Raw genomic sequence first — 16,022 nt, forward strand, 5'->3', positions numbered from 1 at the left:
AGCAGATACGAGATGATCGGGTCGGGCACAGCGTGTGACCTCAGGCAAGTCACCACCGCTCTCCGCCTCAGTTGCCCCATCTGTATAACGGAGATTGAGACGGAGAGCCCCGCGTGGGATATCCGTCCCCACGTACCCCATCCGCTTGCATCGATCCCTGTACTTGGTACGATAACTCGCTTACTGTCAGTGCTTACACAATGATCACGGTCCCTGGCCTACCCGGGTGGCACGGCTAAGGGGAAGGGGGGACAGGTATCCAATCCCCTTTTTACAGATGAGGAAATGAGAGACGCAGAAGAGACTCGTCCAAGGGGGCAGAGCGGACCTCGCCCCTTCGAGGGGAAACCCAGGCCAAGTCTCATTTTCCGGCCCCAGGCTGTCAGGGCCACGACGGACGGCGCTCCTCCCGCGGAGGCCTGGACGGCCGTGGGCCCTAACCCGGGGGAAGAGCCTCACCCCGTCGGTCGCTGGCGTCCGCCTAGCCCCCAGTGACCTCGCGGCCGGTCCCTGCTTCGCCAAAACCAGATCGTTTATTAAATTCCACCGTCCTGGGGGAAAAAAGCCAACGCCTCAATAAATTAATCACGGGAACAGCGGAGCCCCGGCCCCCCCCGCCGGCCGTGGCCTCTGGCGCTCGGCCCGGTTCGTCCATTTTCCTCTCGGTCCAGTCCACTTCCCCTTCACAGAAGGGAACGGCGGTCGTCGCTCTACTGCTTCATCGCGGCCACCGGCCTCTCCCTGCTCCTCCCCCACCACCCCGCTTCAGCCTCGGGGGGGCCCCGGTGGGGCCAGGGGCCAGCTCAGACCCGGGGGGGAGCCTCGCCGCGGCGAGTCCCAGGCCCGGAAGGGCGGGGGCGGGGGGCGGGAGGACCGCCGGCAAGGACGGAGGGCGGCTCGTGGAGAAAGGAGACCGGACCTCTCCCCGCTTCGGTCCCCGTAGCGTCGGGGGGGGGGGGGGGGGGGGGGGGGGGGAGGAGGGCGGCAGACTCGGGCCAATATCGAGACTCGGCACCCCGAAGCGATGCCGTGATTTCAAGCGTTTCCCTGGGTCTGAAAGTCTCGGGACCTCTTGGAGTCAAAGTCAAAGGTAGCGCGGCTGGGTGACTTCCCCCGGCTTGGGGGGAGAGCCAGAGGACGCCGGGTCGAGGGGGGGGCGGGGTCACCTCCCGGGTCTCCCAGGAAGGGTGACCGGCACTCCCCCCTCCCCACCGGGAGCCCCACAGGCTGCTCCGCCGGCCCGATGACCGGCTACGGCCCCGGGCTCTGCCCCGCGGGCCCGGGGACGGTCCGGCTCGGTCGGGGCCGTCGTCGGTCCGCTTCGCGCGCCGGACGGGAAGCGGCTCGGGGCCCCGGGGAGACCCTCCGTTTCTGATTCGGTCCCCCCGCCCTAACGAGCGGATAGGCTCCGTCCACCCAGGGGCTGGCCCGCGGCCCTTCCCGTTGTTCCCGGGTGGGAACGACGCACGGCTCGAGCCCCTCTCTGAGGCTCGCGGGCGGCGACGGGGCCCGGCCTCCGGAAGCGGCCGGCTCTTTGGTCGGTCCGAACGGTCAGAGCTCATCCGAATCCCTCCCCTTCTCCTCCCCGGGGAGGGTCGCCCCGTCCGGGCGCCCCCCCCACGTCCGGGGCGTCCTGGGGCAGGAGGAGGCCCCGGGTGTCTCACTCCGGCCCGAGGCCCGGGAACCCGGCTCATTCGGCAGCGGCCGCCCCCGCCTCCTCCCCCCGTCCTTCCGCCTCCTCCTCCTCCTCCTCCTCCTCGTCCACCTCCGTCTTGATCTGAGCCACCCCCAGGCGGTAGAGCGTGTCCCGGATCACCACCTCCCCGGGCTGGCAGCTCTGCACGACGTCGTGGATCTGGCGGTTGACGATCTCGCGGCTGGTGAGGAAGTCCACGAGCCGGTTGTAGAGGAAGTAGTGGGTGGCGTTGTCGAAGGTGACGGGCCTCCGCCGGGCGTCCCCGGACTGGCCGTCGCCGGTCAGGACGGCCGCGTAAGGCTCCAGCTCGCGGCACAGGGACAGGGAGCGGTGCCGGGCGCTGGGGTCCCTCCGGCCGCCCCGCGGCTCGGTCCCGGCGTGGACGATGCGCCTGGCCGTGGTTTTGGTGACGGGGTGGAGGACCGGGTGCTCGGCCACCGTCGTGTCCACCGTGTAGTGGCGGTCCAGGAGCTCCGGGCAGGACACGTACTGAGGGGCAGACAGAGGAGAGCGTGTTCACCCGGGGAGCGGCTGAGGGGCCACACGCTGCGAATCCCGCCTGACGGGCTAGAGGAGGGGAGCCGGAACCGAGACGGCCCGGGCTGGCGAATTCCGGCCGGGCCCGGGACCCGTCGCCGAACCCGATCCCGTCGCCGAACCGTCCACTCCAAGAGCTTGGTACGGTGCTCTGCCCGTAATCGGCGCTCAACGGACGCTACCGAATGAACGAACGCGCCTCACTCAGATCAGAAAGGGCGGGGGTAGCTGTCGGGGAGAGATCCCGTTCGGCCGCCGGAATCACACCCGTCTCACCCACGGGCACCCAGGGCCCCCGGACACGTGCCCGAGCCCACCCCGTGCCCAAGAGCGGCGTGGCCTAGCGGACGGAGAACGGGCTCCGGGGTCAGAGGACCTGGGTTCTCGTACCGGCTCCGCCCCTCGCCCGCTGCCGCGTTACCGTGGACAGGTCATTTCGCTTCTCTGGGCCTCGGTTCCCTCCCCGGTAGAGCGGGGATTCCGTCGCCGTTCTCCCTCCTACTCAGACTGCGAGCCCCACGTGGGGCAGGGACTGAATCCGCCCGGATCCACTTGTTCCTACTTCGCCGCTCAGAATGGTGGCCGACACCACGTGAGCATTTAATGTAAGAATAACAGTGACGACGACAGTGACGACGACGATTAAACTCGGCTCTGCGCCGGGCCAATGCGGATCCACCCTGACACCCGCTCGTCAGACCGGACGCCACCAAGCCGGGAGAGTCAGACGAGAAGCCGGGGAACAGCCAGGCGGTTAAAGGGCCCCCGAGTTCCAACTTGATGACGGTGACATCACGGTACTCACTAAGCACCCGCCGCCCGTCGAGCGCCGTTCTAAGCGCCGCCGGGGCGGATACGAGCTAATCGGGTGGGACACGGTCCCTCTCCCGCACGGGGCTGACGCTCTCAATCCCCGTCGTACGGACGAGGCAACCGGGGCCCAGAGGCGACTCGACTCGCCCAGGGTCACGGCGCGGAAACGCGGCGGAGCCGGAATCGGAACCCGGGTCCTTCCGACTCCGAACCCCCCGCTCTATCCACCGAACCACCCCGCTCCTCACCCCGGCGGCGAGAACGCACCGGAACCTCTGCCCCGGAACGTCCGCGTCTCCCGGGGCTCTCCCGGAGCCCGGACCCCCGGGTGGGGCCGCGGGCCGGAGGCCCTCCTCACCTCCGGTGCGCCCGCTGGACTCTAAGCCCCTGGTGGGCGGGGAACGTACCGGCCGCCGCTGTGCTGCACTCTCCCGGGTGCTCGGTAGAGTGCTCGGTAAATACCACCGACCGACTGCCCGACTGAGGAAAACCTCTGGACTCCGGCATCGCTGAAAACATCAGCTGGGCTGACTCCTCCCTCCCCTCCCCTCCCGCTGATGGGGTCAGGAAGCTCAGAAATGAAGAATTCACCGCCAAGACCCGGGTTCCGCAAGGGAGCGGAGCCTACGGGAGGGAAGTGGGGAGGGCCCACCCCGGGGGCCGGCGGAGGCCACGGAGCGAACCCTGCCGCCCCCGGCGGGACGGGGCGGGGGACGGGCCCCGGCCCGGCCGCCCCGGTCGCCGGGGGGGGGGATCGCATCTTTCCGGGGGCCCGGCTCCTCCTCCTCCGCGGAGGGACTGACCATCGGGGGCTCGGTGGGGCTGGAGAAGCAGCCCTGGTTCTTCCCCCACATCTGGAGGGTCAGCTCCGGGTAGCAGAGGTCGGCGCACAGGGCGACCGGCGTGGCCAGGTCCACCACGTAAACGGGGGGCCAGTGGCGGGAGGAGGCGAGCAGGTCCACGTGGTCGCGGGCGCTCTCTCCTCGCACCAGGTACTTGGACCCGCACACCACCTGGGAGGAGCGAGCAGAGGGACGGGGGCGCGGACCCACGTGAGGAACGCGAGTCAGAAATAACCTCCCGGCCCTTCCACCTCTTCCCCGGATAAACAGTTCTCCGAACGATGACGCGGCAGGGCGGCCTCGTCCCCACGCGCAGCCGGCACCTCCCCCTCCGCAGGAGTCTTCACGGCCACCGTCTCCCGGCGAGGGCGCCCCCGGCTCGGCGCCGCTCTCTCCCCGTCACGGACCCCGGGAGAACGCCCTCTCCTCAGGGTCCCTCCCCGGCCCGGAAGCCTCCCGTCCATCCCACCCGCTCTCCCTCCCGCCCTCCGGGCCCGCCCCGTCCCCCGACGGGAGGCCCGAATCCCCAGGGGCCACCCCATTTCTCCGCCCCCGTTCCGGGGCCCTCCGCCCCGCTGGGACCTCTTACCTGGTGGGGACACACCTTGTAGATCTTACCGCCCGTGAGATGGGCTGGGGGCCGTCTGGCTCCCGCCCCGTTCCGAACGGACTCGTAGAGAGCCAAGAAGGAGTAACGCAGCCGTTCCTGAGGGCCGCCCGGAGGGGCAAAGACCAGAATGCCAGATGTCAGGATGGGGGGCAAATCTCAGCCTAAGGGGTCGGAGGCATTCCCGCTGGACAGACGCGAGGACTGAGGCTTGCGGGGAATGACCCGCTTCCTCCTCGCTCCCACCCGTCCGGCGCTAGGGCCGGAACCCCTTCCCACTCGCGGGCCCTCGCGCCAAGCGGAGGACGAAGCTGTCCGTGAGCTCCTCCCTCGCCGGGGGCCGTCCCGAGACCCGGGACGTTACGAGGCCTCGGGTCCGGGAGGGATCGGGGCTGGGGAGAAGGGACCCCGCGCCCCCGGACCCAGTTCACACCTTGGTATCCTCTGCCCGCCAGGGGACGCCACACTGGTCCAGCAGGCGCCTCAGCTCTTCTTCGCCATAAGAGCCGATCTGCTCCAGCCTGCAGACTCCCTCCTGAAGCAGTCTCACCAGGGCACTGCCGTCACCTGCACGGGAAGGGGGGGGGGAGGGCCGGAGGGCCGGAGGTCGGTGACCGGGTCGGGGACGGACGACGAGGGGGACGAGGGAACTGAAACCCGAAGTGGGACGGCGACCGTGTTCAACCCCAGGGCCCGGGACATAGTAAGCGCTTGACGAACTCCACGGTCACCATCGTCGTCTTCCAAGAGACCCGAGAAGGACAACGGGCGAAACCCGAGCGGCTTCATCTCCTCCGACCCCGGGCTCAGAGCGCGCGGGTGGTCCGCTCGGGGCAAGGCCCCCCGGCTCAAGGAGACTCCCTCATTCGGCCCTCCCCGTCTGCAAGCTGGCTCCATCCCAGCTTGGCCCCCGGGAGCTCCCAACGGGCCCAGGGGCCCGCGGGCGGGCAGGTAAAGAGGCTCATCCACTGCCCCGGGCTCCTCCGGGACCAAAGCCACCACCGACGCCGGCCTCTCTGATCCCCGAAGGGCTTCGGACTTTGAGGGTGGACCCCTTCGGACGGGCGGTTGGGGGGGGGGGGGATCCCTCCAAGTTGGAAACTCTTCGGTACTCCTTCCTCTGGCAGGGAGGGAGCGTCCGCTCTCGGCTCCCCAGATGCTCCCGTACGGACAGAAAAACCGGCCCGCGGCTCCCGACCGGCTCCGGCCCCCTACCGAGCCCCGTCAAACCCCGTTCTTTTCGGCAACGTCCGATCTCGACCGCCCGTCCTGCTCTCGGTCCCCTCCCTCTCCGCTCCGCCCCTGGGTCACTCGGAGGCTCCCGTACCGGGCACTGGCTGGACTTCCGGGTTTTTGTCCTTCTCGGTGTTCACCACCACGGCTCCCCTCATCAGCGGGGGGAAGAAGGGGGCGATGACGGAGGCGTCGAATTTGGTGATGGGGATGCCGGAGGGAAACGCCACCTGCTCGATCACCTCCGTCTCCATGGTGGACCAGAAATCCTCCACATTCACTTCACTGGAAGCCAGGAACTCTGGCCAGGTGAACTGCGGGGAGAGGGAGGAACGAGAGATCCATCAGAGCGGAGGCGGTAACCACCTTCCGGGTGACCGCACCTGGAGACGGGGCCGGACTCTGCCACCGTTCGGCCCCGGGCCCAGCTCCCACCCCTCGGACTTCCCCGGAACTTGGGGCTGCTGGTAGAGGGGAGATCCGCTGCCTCTTCCCCTCCACTCTCCTTCCGTTCTGATTTCACAGGGCAACGGGGGCGTGGGGGAAAGTGCCATCAGAGGGTGGGCGGCCAATCGGTGCCCAGCGGGTGCTAAGCAGCGAAACGCAACCCTGAGAAACAGAGACGCCACAGGGTAAGCGGGTCGGGACGCGTGCCGCAGAGCACTTCGCACAGCACACTCAGCTACTGGACACAAGTGGCCAGCTACCTGATCAAATCAGAAGAGGGAGGGTTAGTTAGAGCACGGGCCTGGGAGTCAGAAGGCCGTGGGCTCTACTCCCGGCTCCGCCACCTGTCCGCTGTGTGACCCCGGGCGGGTCACTTGTCTGGGCCCGTTACCTCGTCCGCAGAACGGGGACTGAGGCCGTGAGCCCCTTGTGGAACAGGGACCGCGTCCGCCGGGATTCGTTTCCATCCACCCCGGCGCACGGTACGGTGCCCGGCGCACGGAAGGTGCTTAACAAGTACCATTGTTATCATCATCATTGATTTCTCATCGCGCTTCCTTCCGGAAGTACCGGTGGGAAGGGGGAGGGAAGTCCTCGGCGCGGGGGGGGGGGGGGGGGGTTGGGGATCCCTCGAGGCTGGGAACTGTCCGATACTCCTCCCTCTGGCAGGGAGGGAGCTTCCGCTTGGAGAAGCAGAGTGGCTCGGTGGAAAGAGCACAGGCTTGGGAGTCAGAGGTCACGGTCAAAGGTGTCAGAGGTCGTGGGTTCGATTCCCGCCTCCGCCACTTCTCAGCTGGGTGACTCTGGGCAAGTCACTTAACTTACCTCAGTGACCACATCCGTAAAACGGGGACTGAGACTGTGAAGCCCCACGTGGGACAACCCGATGACCCCGTATCTACCCCAGCGCCGAGACCGGTGCTCTGCACGCAGTAAGCGCTTAACAGATACCAACGTCATTATTATTACTCTGCTCCTCGCTCTCCGGGGGCTCCCATCGAACAAAAAAACTAGCCCACGGCTCCTGACCGGCTCCAGACCCCCGCCGAGCCGCGCCAGGTCCCGTTTCTTCATCGTCTCTTCCCCGAGATCTGCTCCAGGGCCTAAGTCCCGTGATCCACCCATCCTTCCCCCAGGAGCAGCGCCCGCCGACGGTGCCCGTGAGGGCGACCGACCGGAAGACCTCAGAGGCCCCGAGGTGACCGGGGAAGATCGGGTAAAGGTCACCTCGAGGCCCGGCGCCACTGGGCCGCCCCAAGACCGGCTACCTCCACGTTCTTCAGCGCCAGCACGTTCGCCTCGTTCCTCTGGGCCACCTCCACCTTGGGGGCGACCCCGCAGACCCCGCAGATCATGTCGTTGTAGTCCCGGACCGTCAGGCACTCAAAAGCCCAGTAGCCGTTGCACAGCAGCTCCTGGAGCTGGCCGAGCTCCTCGGGGCTCAGGGTTTTCTCTGCAGTGACAGGAAGATTACGCAGGAGTAAACGAGGTCGGGGACCGCCACACTTCTCGCACCTCTCTGCCATCAACCAGCAACGCAGACCTGTGGAAACCTCGGGGCTCCCTCGCGCCGCCCAAACCTTTTCAGAGAATTAGCCCTGCGAGGCGGTGGGTGGCCTGCCGAGGCAATGTCCCGTCCGACCCGTCTGGCTCTACGCGGAGACGGGTATCGGAAGACGGGCGCCGTCAGGTCCGGGGGCGGCTCGCCATCTGACCCTGCGGGGAAGGCTACGGCGGAGGGGAGGCCAGGTGGGGAAATGGAAGGAATTCGGAGGCCCCTCTGATGGACTCGGGGAACGTCGGACAGGGCAGCTGCAGGGAGGGGGAGAGATGAGGCCCCGGCCACGAGAGGGGCCGACCGCCGGCCGGGGTGGGGTCGGTCCGGGCGCGCCCCGTCGAGGCCTACGCTTCGGATGAATCCGCGGCGATGAGCGTGGCCACAGTCTCACCGCCGGTCCCGAGGAGCCAGAGAGAAGCTTCTCCCTCACAAGAGCCAAAGTGTGGTGGGGACGTGAGGGGGAGGCATCGGCCGTCCCAGAGCCTAGGAAGCCTCTTCCCCTTGGCCTTCTCCGCCTGGACTTCCAGAGCCTTCGGCCAATTCTCAGACTCACCCGGGGGACCGGAAGGAAGGAACTCACCGGTCTGTTCCTGCACGGAGTCCAGGACACCGGCGATGGACACCTTGGGGTCCTCCCCCAGCTTGATGTGGTTCCGGACGGCAAAGAGCAGATCAAGACTCACCAGCAGTTTGTTCCCCACGTTGAACAGACCTGACGGGATAAAAGCCGACGGACCACTTAAGTCTCCGGGTCCCTTCGGCGATCCGGCTCTCCCTGAGCCGGCCTACCGATCGATCATCGAGTGCTCAATTCATTTATTATTTATCGGGAGCTTAACACGTACAGAGCGCCGTTCTAAGCGCTCGGGAGAGTACAACGCGATGGCCTCGGCGGACACGTTCCCTGCCCGTCATGAGCTTCCAGCCCGGAGCGGGAGACAGACGTTAATATCATCGATCATAATTTCAAGCTCCGTTCGTAAGTGCTGTGGGGCGGGGTGAATATTAAATGTCCAAAGGCCTCGTGCGAGGCGAGGCCAGGCCGAGCCCGCTCCGCTCCCCTGCCCGTACGCTGTCTTCCAGAGAAGATCCTCCCTCGGCAGCTGGGACGATGCCAGCCCCAGATAATAACGGTGCGGCTCGTTAAGCGGTCACTAAGTATCAGGCGCTATACCAAGCGCCGGGGTGGATCCGAGCCGATCAGATCGGGCAGAGTCCCCGTCCCACGTGGGGCTGAGTCTCACTCCCCATTTTACAGATGAGGGAATCGAAACCCACAGAAGTGAAATGACTTGCCCAAAGTCAAGCAGCAGACAAGCGGCCGAGTCAGAATCGGAACCCATCACCTTCCGACTCCCAGGCCCGCGCTCTAGCCACTACGCCACGCTGCTTCCCGGGGCCACCGCGGCGGCCAGCGGTCCCGGGCGCGGGCGGTGGCCCGAGGAAGGCCACCGGCTCCCCGTCCGGGGGCCCTACATAATGACAACAATCGTAACGGTGGTCTTCGTTAAGCGCTTACTACGTGCCAAGCACTACTCCCAACACCGGGGCAGATACAAGGTAATCAGGTTGGACACGGTCCCTGTCCCACATGGGGGTCGCGGTCTTAATCCCCACCTTACAGAGGAGGGAACTGAGGCCCACAGAAGTTAAGCGACTTGCCCAACGTCACCCGGCGGACACGTGGCGGGGCCGGGATCGGCACCCACGCTGCCCGACTCCCAGGCCCGGGCTCTACCCGCCAGACCGTGCCGCTTCCCCGAGCCGGTTACCTGCTTACCTGTGTAGATGTCCGTGAAGCTGTGCAGGGCCAGACAGCGGGGGTTCAGGCACATCTTCACCTGGGCCGTGACCAGCTGCAGCCGGCTCGCCGTCAGCAACCAGCACTCCTGCGGCCCCGCCGGGGAGCTGGAACGAACCCAAACCGGCGCCGTGGGGACGATCCTCTCGGGGCCGACCAGGCGCCGGGCTCGGCAAGACGCACCGGACCGCGGGGTCGGACGCGGTCCCCGGCCCACGTGGGGGCTCACGATCCGAGTGGGGAGACGGCGGGGGTGGAACCCCCCCGTTTGGCCGAGGTCCCCGAGGCCCGGGGGAGCTACGCGTCGTACCCGAGGTACGACGACCGGCGGACAGCCGACGGAGCCGGCATCGGAATCCGGGCCCTCAGACCTCCAGGTCTCCGCACTCCCCGCCGGGCCCCGCCGCCCCCCTCGCACCACCGGGCCGCTGGGGCCGTCGGCCCGCGTGAGCGGGTTTCGCTCCCGCCATCCCTGGAAACCCGAGGATGTTGCGGGGGTGGGCTCGGGCAGGCCCCAAGACCGGAACCGGGAATCTAAAAGGATGCTTCGCGTTTCCCGGGTTGGCGACTCTCCACCCACGGCTCACAGACCCGTCTTCTTTCATCAGTACCGAGTTCACTCAACCCGCCCCCGTCCCTCGCGCCCCTCGGATACCGCCCCCCCCCCCCCGCCCCCCCCGCAAAGCGGGCCGGGGCGGACCGGTGCACGGGGCATCCCGACGGGTCAAGCGGCAACGTGATCGGGGACGGGATGGGGAGGCAGAAGTTCAGCTAAGCGCCGGTGCAAAACGGGTGCCACCTGGGGACGCCGGTTTATCGACGGGATTCCCGGAGAGAGCGAGAGCGGGGTGGGTGGGAGCGAAGGGGACACTCGGTAGGTGGCGAAACCCGCCCCCCCCCCGCCCCCCGCCCAAGTCAGAAGGGTGCCGGGGATGCGGGCGCGGGGAGGCGGGGCGGAACGGCCCCGGGGTCGGAGTTCTGGGGAGAGGGGGCAACCCCGGGGCAGGGAAAAGCTGAAGCGGGCTCTTACTTTTGTCCCCCTTTGAATAACGGGCTGCTACAGAGGAGGCACTGCGTGGACGGAGACTCGTAATAGTTCGACCAAGAGGTCTGCTCGATGGTGACCGTCTCCTCACTCACGTTGGACAGGACGAGGCGGGAGCTGTTGAGTTCGTGGATCAGGGCGAAGACCTCGGCCAGCTCGGACTCGTTCTCCGGGATCTGCAGGACCTTGCGCAGCAGCTGCAGGGTGGACCGGTGCTGGATCTCCTTCTGGGCTCGGCTCAGCGGCTCGGCCGCGTTCAGGGCGTCGCCGGGAGCCAGGCTCACCTCCTGGGTCGGGGAGAGGGACACGGGACGGGTCAGAGAGCCGTCGGGGGGGACGGGGGGGGGGGGGGACGGGGCCTTCCTCCCTCGCCTCAGCCTCGGAGGGCCCCGTCTAGAGAACCCTCTTCGGAAGAGCTTCGGGGAGCGGGACCGGTACGGTCTCCCCGCCTCTGGGGGCTTAAGGCCGAACGCTAACGCGCGGGAGGAAGAAGGGGGCAGGGCAGCCCCGCCGACCGATCGGAGAGGCAGCGTGGCTTAGCTGACAGAGCAGGAGGCCCGGGGGGTCTGAAGGACCTGGGGTCCGATCCCGGCTCCGCCACCCCGGGCAAGTCGCTTCACTTCTCTGGGCCTCCGTTACCTCTTCCGCGAAAGGGGGATCGAGACCGTGAGCCCCATGTGGGACTACCCGATTACCTCGTACCTACCCCGGCGCTCAGTACGGTGCCTGGCACGTAGTAAGCGCTTAACAGATACCCCGGTTACCATCAGGTGGGTCAGGTCCACCGGGGGACCGGGGGGGGGGGGGGGGGCGCCGCATCTGGCCCGTCGGGGTTACCCGGGGTGTCCCGGGTTTCTCCTCCAGCTGCTTCCGGTGGCCTCGGTTCCCGGCGTCCAGAACAACTTACAAATAAGGCCAGAAGCCTGCGCGGGTCCCGCTCTCTGGCCCGGCGGGGAGGAAGCGAGAGGGACGGGGGCCGGCTTCCGGCACCGGACCCGAACCCAGCTCCTCACCGGGAGTCGGGGCTGGGCGGAGGGGCGGTGGAGGCGGGGTGAGTGTGGGTGCCGCCGCCCTCGGGACTGCGGGGAAGGAAACGTGGGGAGATCCCGGACTGCAAAACGGCCCGGAGGGGCCCCTCCTGGGCTCCCGGAGGTGAGATGGAGAGCCAAGGATCGGCCTCCGTCTCCGTGCCTGGCTGAGGGGCGGCCACCCAGCCGACAGGTTGGGCCTCGCTAAATTACGTCGTGACGACCCGGGTTCCATTCCCGGCTCCGCCACTTGTCTGCTGTGTGACCTCGGGTGAGTCACTTCACTTCTCTGTGCTTCGGTTACCTCATCTGTAAAATGAGGATTGAGACCGTGAGCCCCAAGTGGGACGTGGACTGTGTCCAATCGGATCAGACTGTGAGCCCATCGTTGGGCAGGGGTTGTCTCTACCTGTTGCCGAACTGTGATGATAATAACGATGTTGGTATTCGTTAGGCGGTTACCATGTGCAGAGCACCGTTCTAATTGCTGGGGGAGATACGGGGCCATCAGGTCGTCCCTCATGAGGCTCGCAGTCTTCATCCCCATCTGACAGATGAGGGCCCAGAGAAGTGAAGTGACTTGCCCACAGTCACACAGCTGACAAGTGGCAGAGCGGGGATCTGAACCCATGACCTCGGACTCCCAAGCCCGCGCTCTTTCCACTGAACCAAGCTGCTTCTCTACACTGAATGGAACTGTACATTCCAAGCGCTTAGTACAGTGCTCTGCACATAGTAAGAGCTCAATAAATACCACTGAATGAATCTGCCCGTATCCAGCCTGGTCCTAGGACCTGGTGCATAACAATAATCAATCGACTGTACCTCCTGGGTGCTTACTATGTGCACAACACTGTACTGAGCTCTTGGGAGAACAATCCAAGAGAATCAGCAGACCTGTTCCCTGCCTATAACGAACAGTCTAGCCCTTAATAAATACCATTTAAAAAAAAAAAAATATAAGGACTCTCCGCTGCATGGAGACTCTCAAGAGCCGGATACACGAGGCTGCCAGTTGAGGAGGGAGCTCTGGCCCAACGGGGGGAGAACGATCAGATCGGCAAGAGCCCCAAAACACCCGAGGGCCACGAGGGCCAACCGGGAAATGAGCTAAAACCAGAACCTAGGCCTGACCGCCGTGCCGGTGTGTCCTCCTCCCGGAAAGTAGGAGAGAAAAGTTGAAGCCGGAAGAGGGACGTAGTCGGCGTGGGATCTACACGGCGACGAGCGACTCCTCCTTCGATATGCTGGTTAAAAGGGGGTGGGGTTACCGGGGAAAGTTGCCTCTGCGGGGGCACCGTGAGTGGAATTCACTGAGCATTTACCGTGTGCAGAGCAACGTACTTAAGGCTCGCGAGAGTACGGTATAACAGAGTCGGTAGACACATTCCCTACCCGCGGTGATTTACGGTCTAGAGGGGGAGACGGGCATTAGTACGAGGTCAGCCGACGATCGACTCGGAAGAGACGAGGGCTTTCGGTAATGCCCTTCGCTTCTGGCTTTACAGAAGACGGCAAGAGCTGCCGGTTGATCAGCGCTAGCTCTGCCCCAGACGGGAGGCCGGAGAGCCAAACCGGGCCAGTGAAATGGTTGAAAGGATTGGAAAAAGCAGAAGGCATCTGTCGTGGCCTGCACCCCAAGCTTCTCGAGGAACCGGTGGACGTACTGGCAGAGCCCTAGCTGCAATTCTGGATGCGCGCTGAATGCTGTAAGAGGGCGGACCGGGGAGCCGTAAGCTAGACGGTGAGCTCACCGAGGCGGGGAATGTGCCCTCTGTTGGATTCTCCCGAGGGCTTAATACACTCCTCTGCACAGTGTAGGCGCTCAAAAAATGGCTGATTGATTTCCTCGGGGAAATCATTCATTTCCTTTGTCGTTCCAGACCTCTCCGCCTCAAACCGAAACCCGGGAAGACCTCGGAGTAAATGGAGTTCCGTTAACCTAGTCAAGTAGGAGACACTAGGAAACCGGCAATGTGGTTTGGCTCAGGCCAAATCAGGCCCATCAAAAAGGGCATCTCCTTCCACAGAGGAGTGACGGCGCAGAGAGGAGAGACAAGCCGTCGACGTGATCTATCAAGACTTCAATTAAGATTCCGGATGCCGCCTCCCAGGACTTCCTCGATGGCCAGCTGGGAAAGGATGGCCTTTTGAGGTCCATACCCCGCTACCTCTGAGGTGACCCCAGAGAGCACTACAGACTGGGGCAGGCCGATCCAAGGGGACCCCTTCGGGATCCCGCCACGGACCGGTGCTAATCAATAACTTTACTGATGGCCTGCATGAAGGATTGGAGAACACGCCGAAATCTCACGGGGCGATAGGGACTTGGGTGGGCAGCTCCCTCTGGGAGGCGGGGGTAGAATTAAGAGGCTTAGACCTATCAGGGAGATTGGCCCTGAAGAAAAACACGCAGCCGGGGATGAGAGTGAACACCACAGACGAAGGATGGGGAAGGATGATCGGCCAGGGGTCACGACAGCAGAAAAAGCCCCGAATGAGTCAGCAGCGAAAAGCCACTGGACAAGGAGGAGTCATTTTGCTATTCTCAGCTCTGGTCAGATCCTTATTGATGTTTTCGGTTTGGGACCGGGTACTTAACGCCCAAACCCAGAAAAGGCCATAAAAAGCGACAGAAGGGACAGAACGGTTGGGGGAAATAGTCTTATGGAAAAAAATCATAAACGAATTAGGGCTTCCTTTTAAGAAAGGAGAAGAATTTCTGTGGGGAAATGTGGACACCCACCGCCGCCTGGACAAAGACCAATGCACTGAAGTTTGGGTCTGATAAAAAGAGAAGAATTCCTCAACCATTTGGCGGGCCCCTTCTAGGATTTTATCACCCAGAGAACGATCGACCCTCCGAGATCGCACCTGACCTGAAACGCTTAGATAGTCTTTTAGGCTTGGGAGTTGAGCAATCCATAGCATTCACTGAGTACCTACGGGCAAACACTGTACATACTGAGCACACGGAAGACTAGAACAGGATTATATGATCCCTGCCCTCAAAGTGCTGACGATGTACTGGAGGTGACAGAAATGACAGATGGAAGTAATGGAGTATAAAGATATATAATTAAGTCCTACCTGGCTGGATGGGGGTGGGAAGGGTTGAGTATGAAGGTGGTCAGGTGGAATTGCTGAAGTGGTGGTTATAGGGGAAAGAAGCTAGGCCTACTATTACTAATTACAATAATATAGTAATAATTACTACTATTAGGGTGGAGAGATGAGCCAGTCAAGCTTGTTATGGGCTGGGAACGTGTCCCCCAACTGTCCTGAACTTTCCCTACAGCTCCGAAGAGTGCTCTGCCCGTAGGTGCACAATAAATAGGACCGATTGACTGAGCAAGGAAAGTCCCCTGGAGGAGATGCGATTTCAGAAGGGCTCCGACGGCGGGAAGAGCGGTGGTCTGTCAAAACACGAATGAGGAGAGAGCTCCAAGGAAGACAGAGGACGTGAGCAAAACCCTGGGGGTGGGAAAGAGGAGAACCAGATACAGTGAGAAGTTTGGCTTGAGAGAAACAAAGAGTGCAAGTTAGGGCGGAGTGGGAGACGAGAGAGGAGGAGGAGGGTAGAGGAGGGGAGATGCGCAGAAGAATGATTTAGAAAACTGAGCCGGGCAGCAGAGTGAAACGTGAACTGGGGAGGGGAGAGGCCGACGCGGTAGTCGGGCCGGGATATGACACGGGTCAATGGTACTTACTGAGTGCGCACTGTGTGTCGAGTGCTGCACGTAGGGCTCGGGAGAGTACAGTGCAAAGGAGTTGACAGACAGTGTTCCCTTCCCACAAGGGAAGGAGAGACATTAAAAGAATTACGGACACACCCAAAAGTACCGAGGGGCTGAGGATGGCGCGAAGATCAAGGTACAGATCCAAACTGCACAGACAACACGGGGTAGGGGAAAAGCCGGCTTCGTCGGGGAAGACCTCGGAGGAGACGCGAGATCGCGCGCTCCCAGAAGACAGGGACGGGACGGAGAAAAGAGCATAAGAATCCTACTTATCACATGATTTTCCCGGCCCCTCGCCTAATATCTGGAGTCGGTGAAAATCAGCAACTAAAGACAAATTGCACTGGCAAAGAGTAACGGGAAGGGGGCTCGAAAGGCCCGAGAAGCTTTAAGCGGCCGAAGCCGCTTCATCCATCACACTCAACTATCCTGGCAAGGAAACGAGTCATTCGTTCATTCGATCCTATTTACTGAGCGCTCACTGTGCGCAGGGCACTGTACTAAGCGCTTGGAAAGTACACTTCGGCAACACAGAGAGACCATCCCTGCCCACAACGGGCTCACGGTCTAGGAGTCATCGGTCCAAGGACTCTCAGCCGCCAAAACGTCGGGGAGTTGGAATCGGTCGGGAACACCGGACCGGAGGGAGAAAGATGTCCTTAGCCATATGCCTCT

At 63.8% G+C, this 16,022-nt stretch overlaps 1 protein-coding gene and 1 non-coding gene across 2 annotated transcripts in view; both read right to left on the reverse strand.

The window, feature by feature from the left end:
- Positions 1–514: 514 nt before the first annotated feature.
- HMGXB3 (HMG-box containing 3) overlaps positions 515–16,022 on the reverse strand; it is a 36,284-nt gene continuing 20,776 nt past the window's right edge. Inside the window, exons 12-20 of the mRNA XM_039910230.1 lie at positions 10,565–10,866; positions 9,514–9,641; positions 8,314–8,445; positions 7,444–7,628; positions 5,823–6,042; positions 4,929–5,062; positions 4,478–4,594; positions 3,850–4,059; positions 515–2,185 (exon numbers count right to left, since the gene is read on the reverse strand). Coding sequence (XP_039766164.1) covers positions 1,691–2,185; positions 3,850–4,059; positions 4,478–4,594; positions 4,929–5,062; positions 5,823–6,042; positions 7,444–7,628; positions 8,314–8,445; positions 9,514–9,641; positions 10,565–10,866 — 1,923 coding nt within the window. The 3' untranslated portion in view covers positions 515–1,690. The remainder of the gene's footprint in view (positions 2,186–3,849; positions 4,060–4,477; positions 4,595–4,928; positions 5,063–5,822; positions 6,043–7,443; positions 7,629–8,313; positions 8,446–9,513; positions 9,642–10,564; positions 10,867–16,022) is intronic.
- Positions 1,973–2,063, reverse strand: MIR1413 (microRNA mir-1413). The gene has a single exon (NR_034889.1). It is a non-coding gene; the product is annotated as a microRNA mir-1413 (primary transcript).

The sequence above is a fragment of the Ornithorhynchus anatinus genome, chromosome X1 (assembly GCF_004115215.2).
Source record: "Ornithorhynchus anatinus isolate Pmale09 chromosome X1, mOrnAna1.pri.v4, whole genome shotgun sequence".
Classification (NCBI taxonomy): Eukaryota; Metazoa; Chordata; class Mammalia; order Monotremata; family Ornithorhynchidae; genus Ornithorhynchus; species Ornithorhynchus anatinus.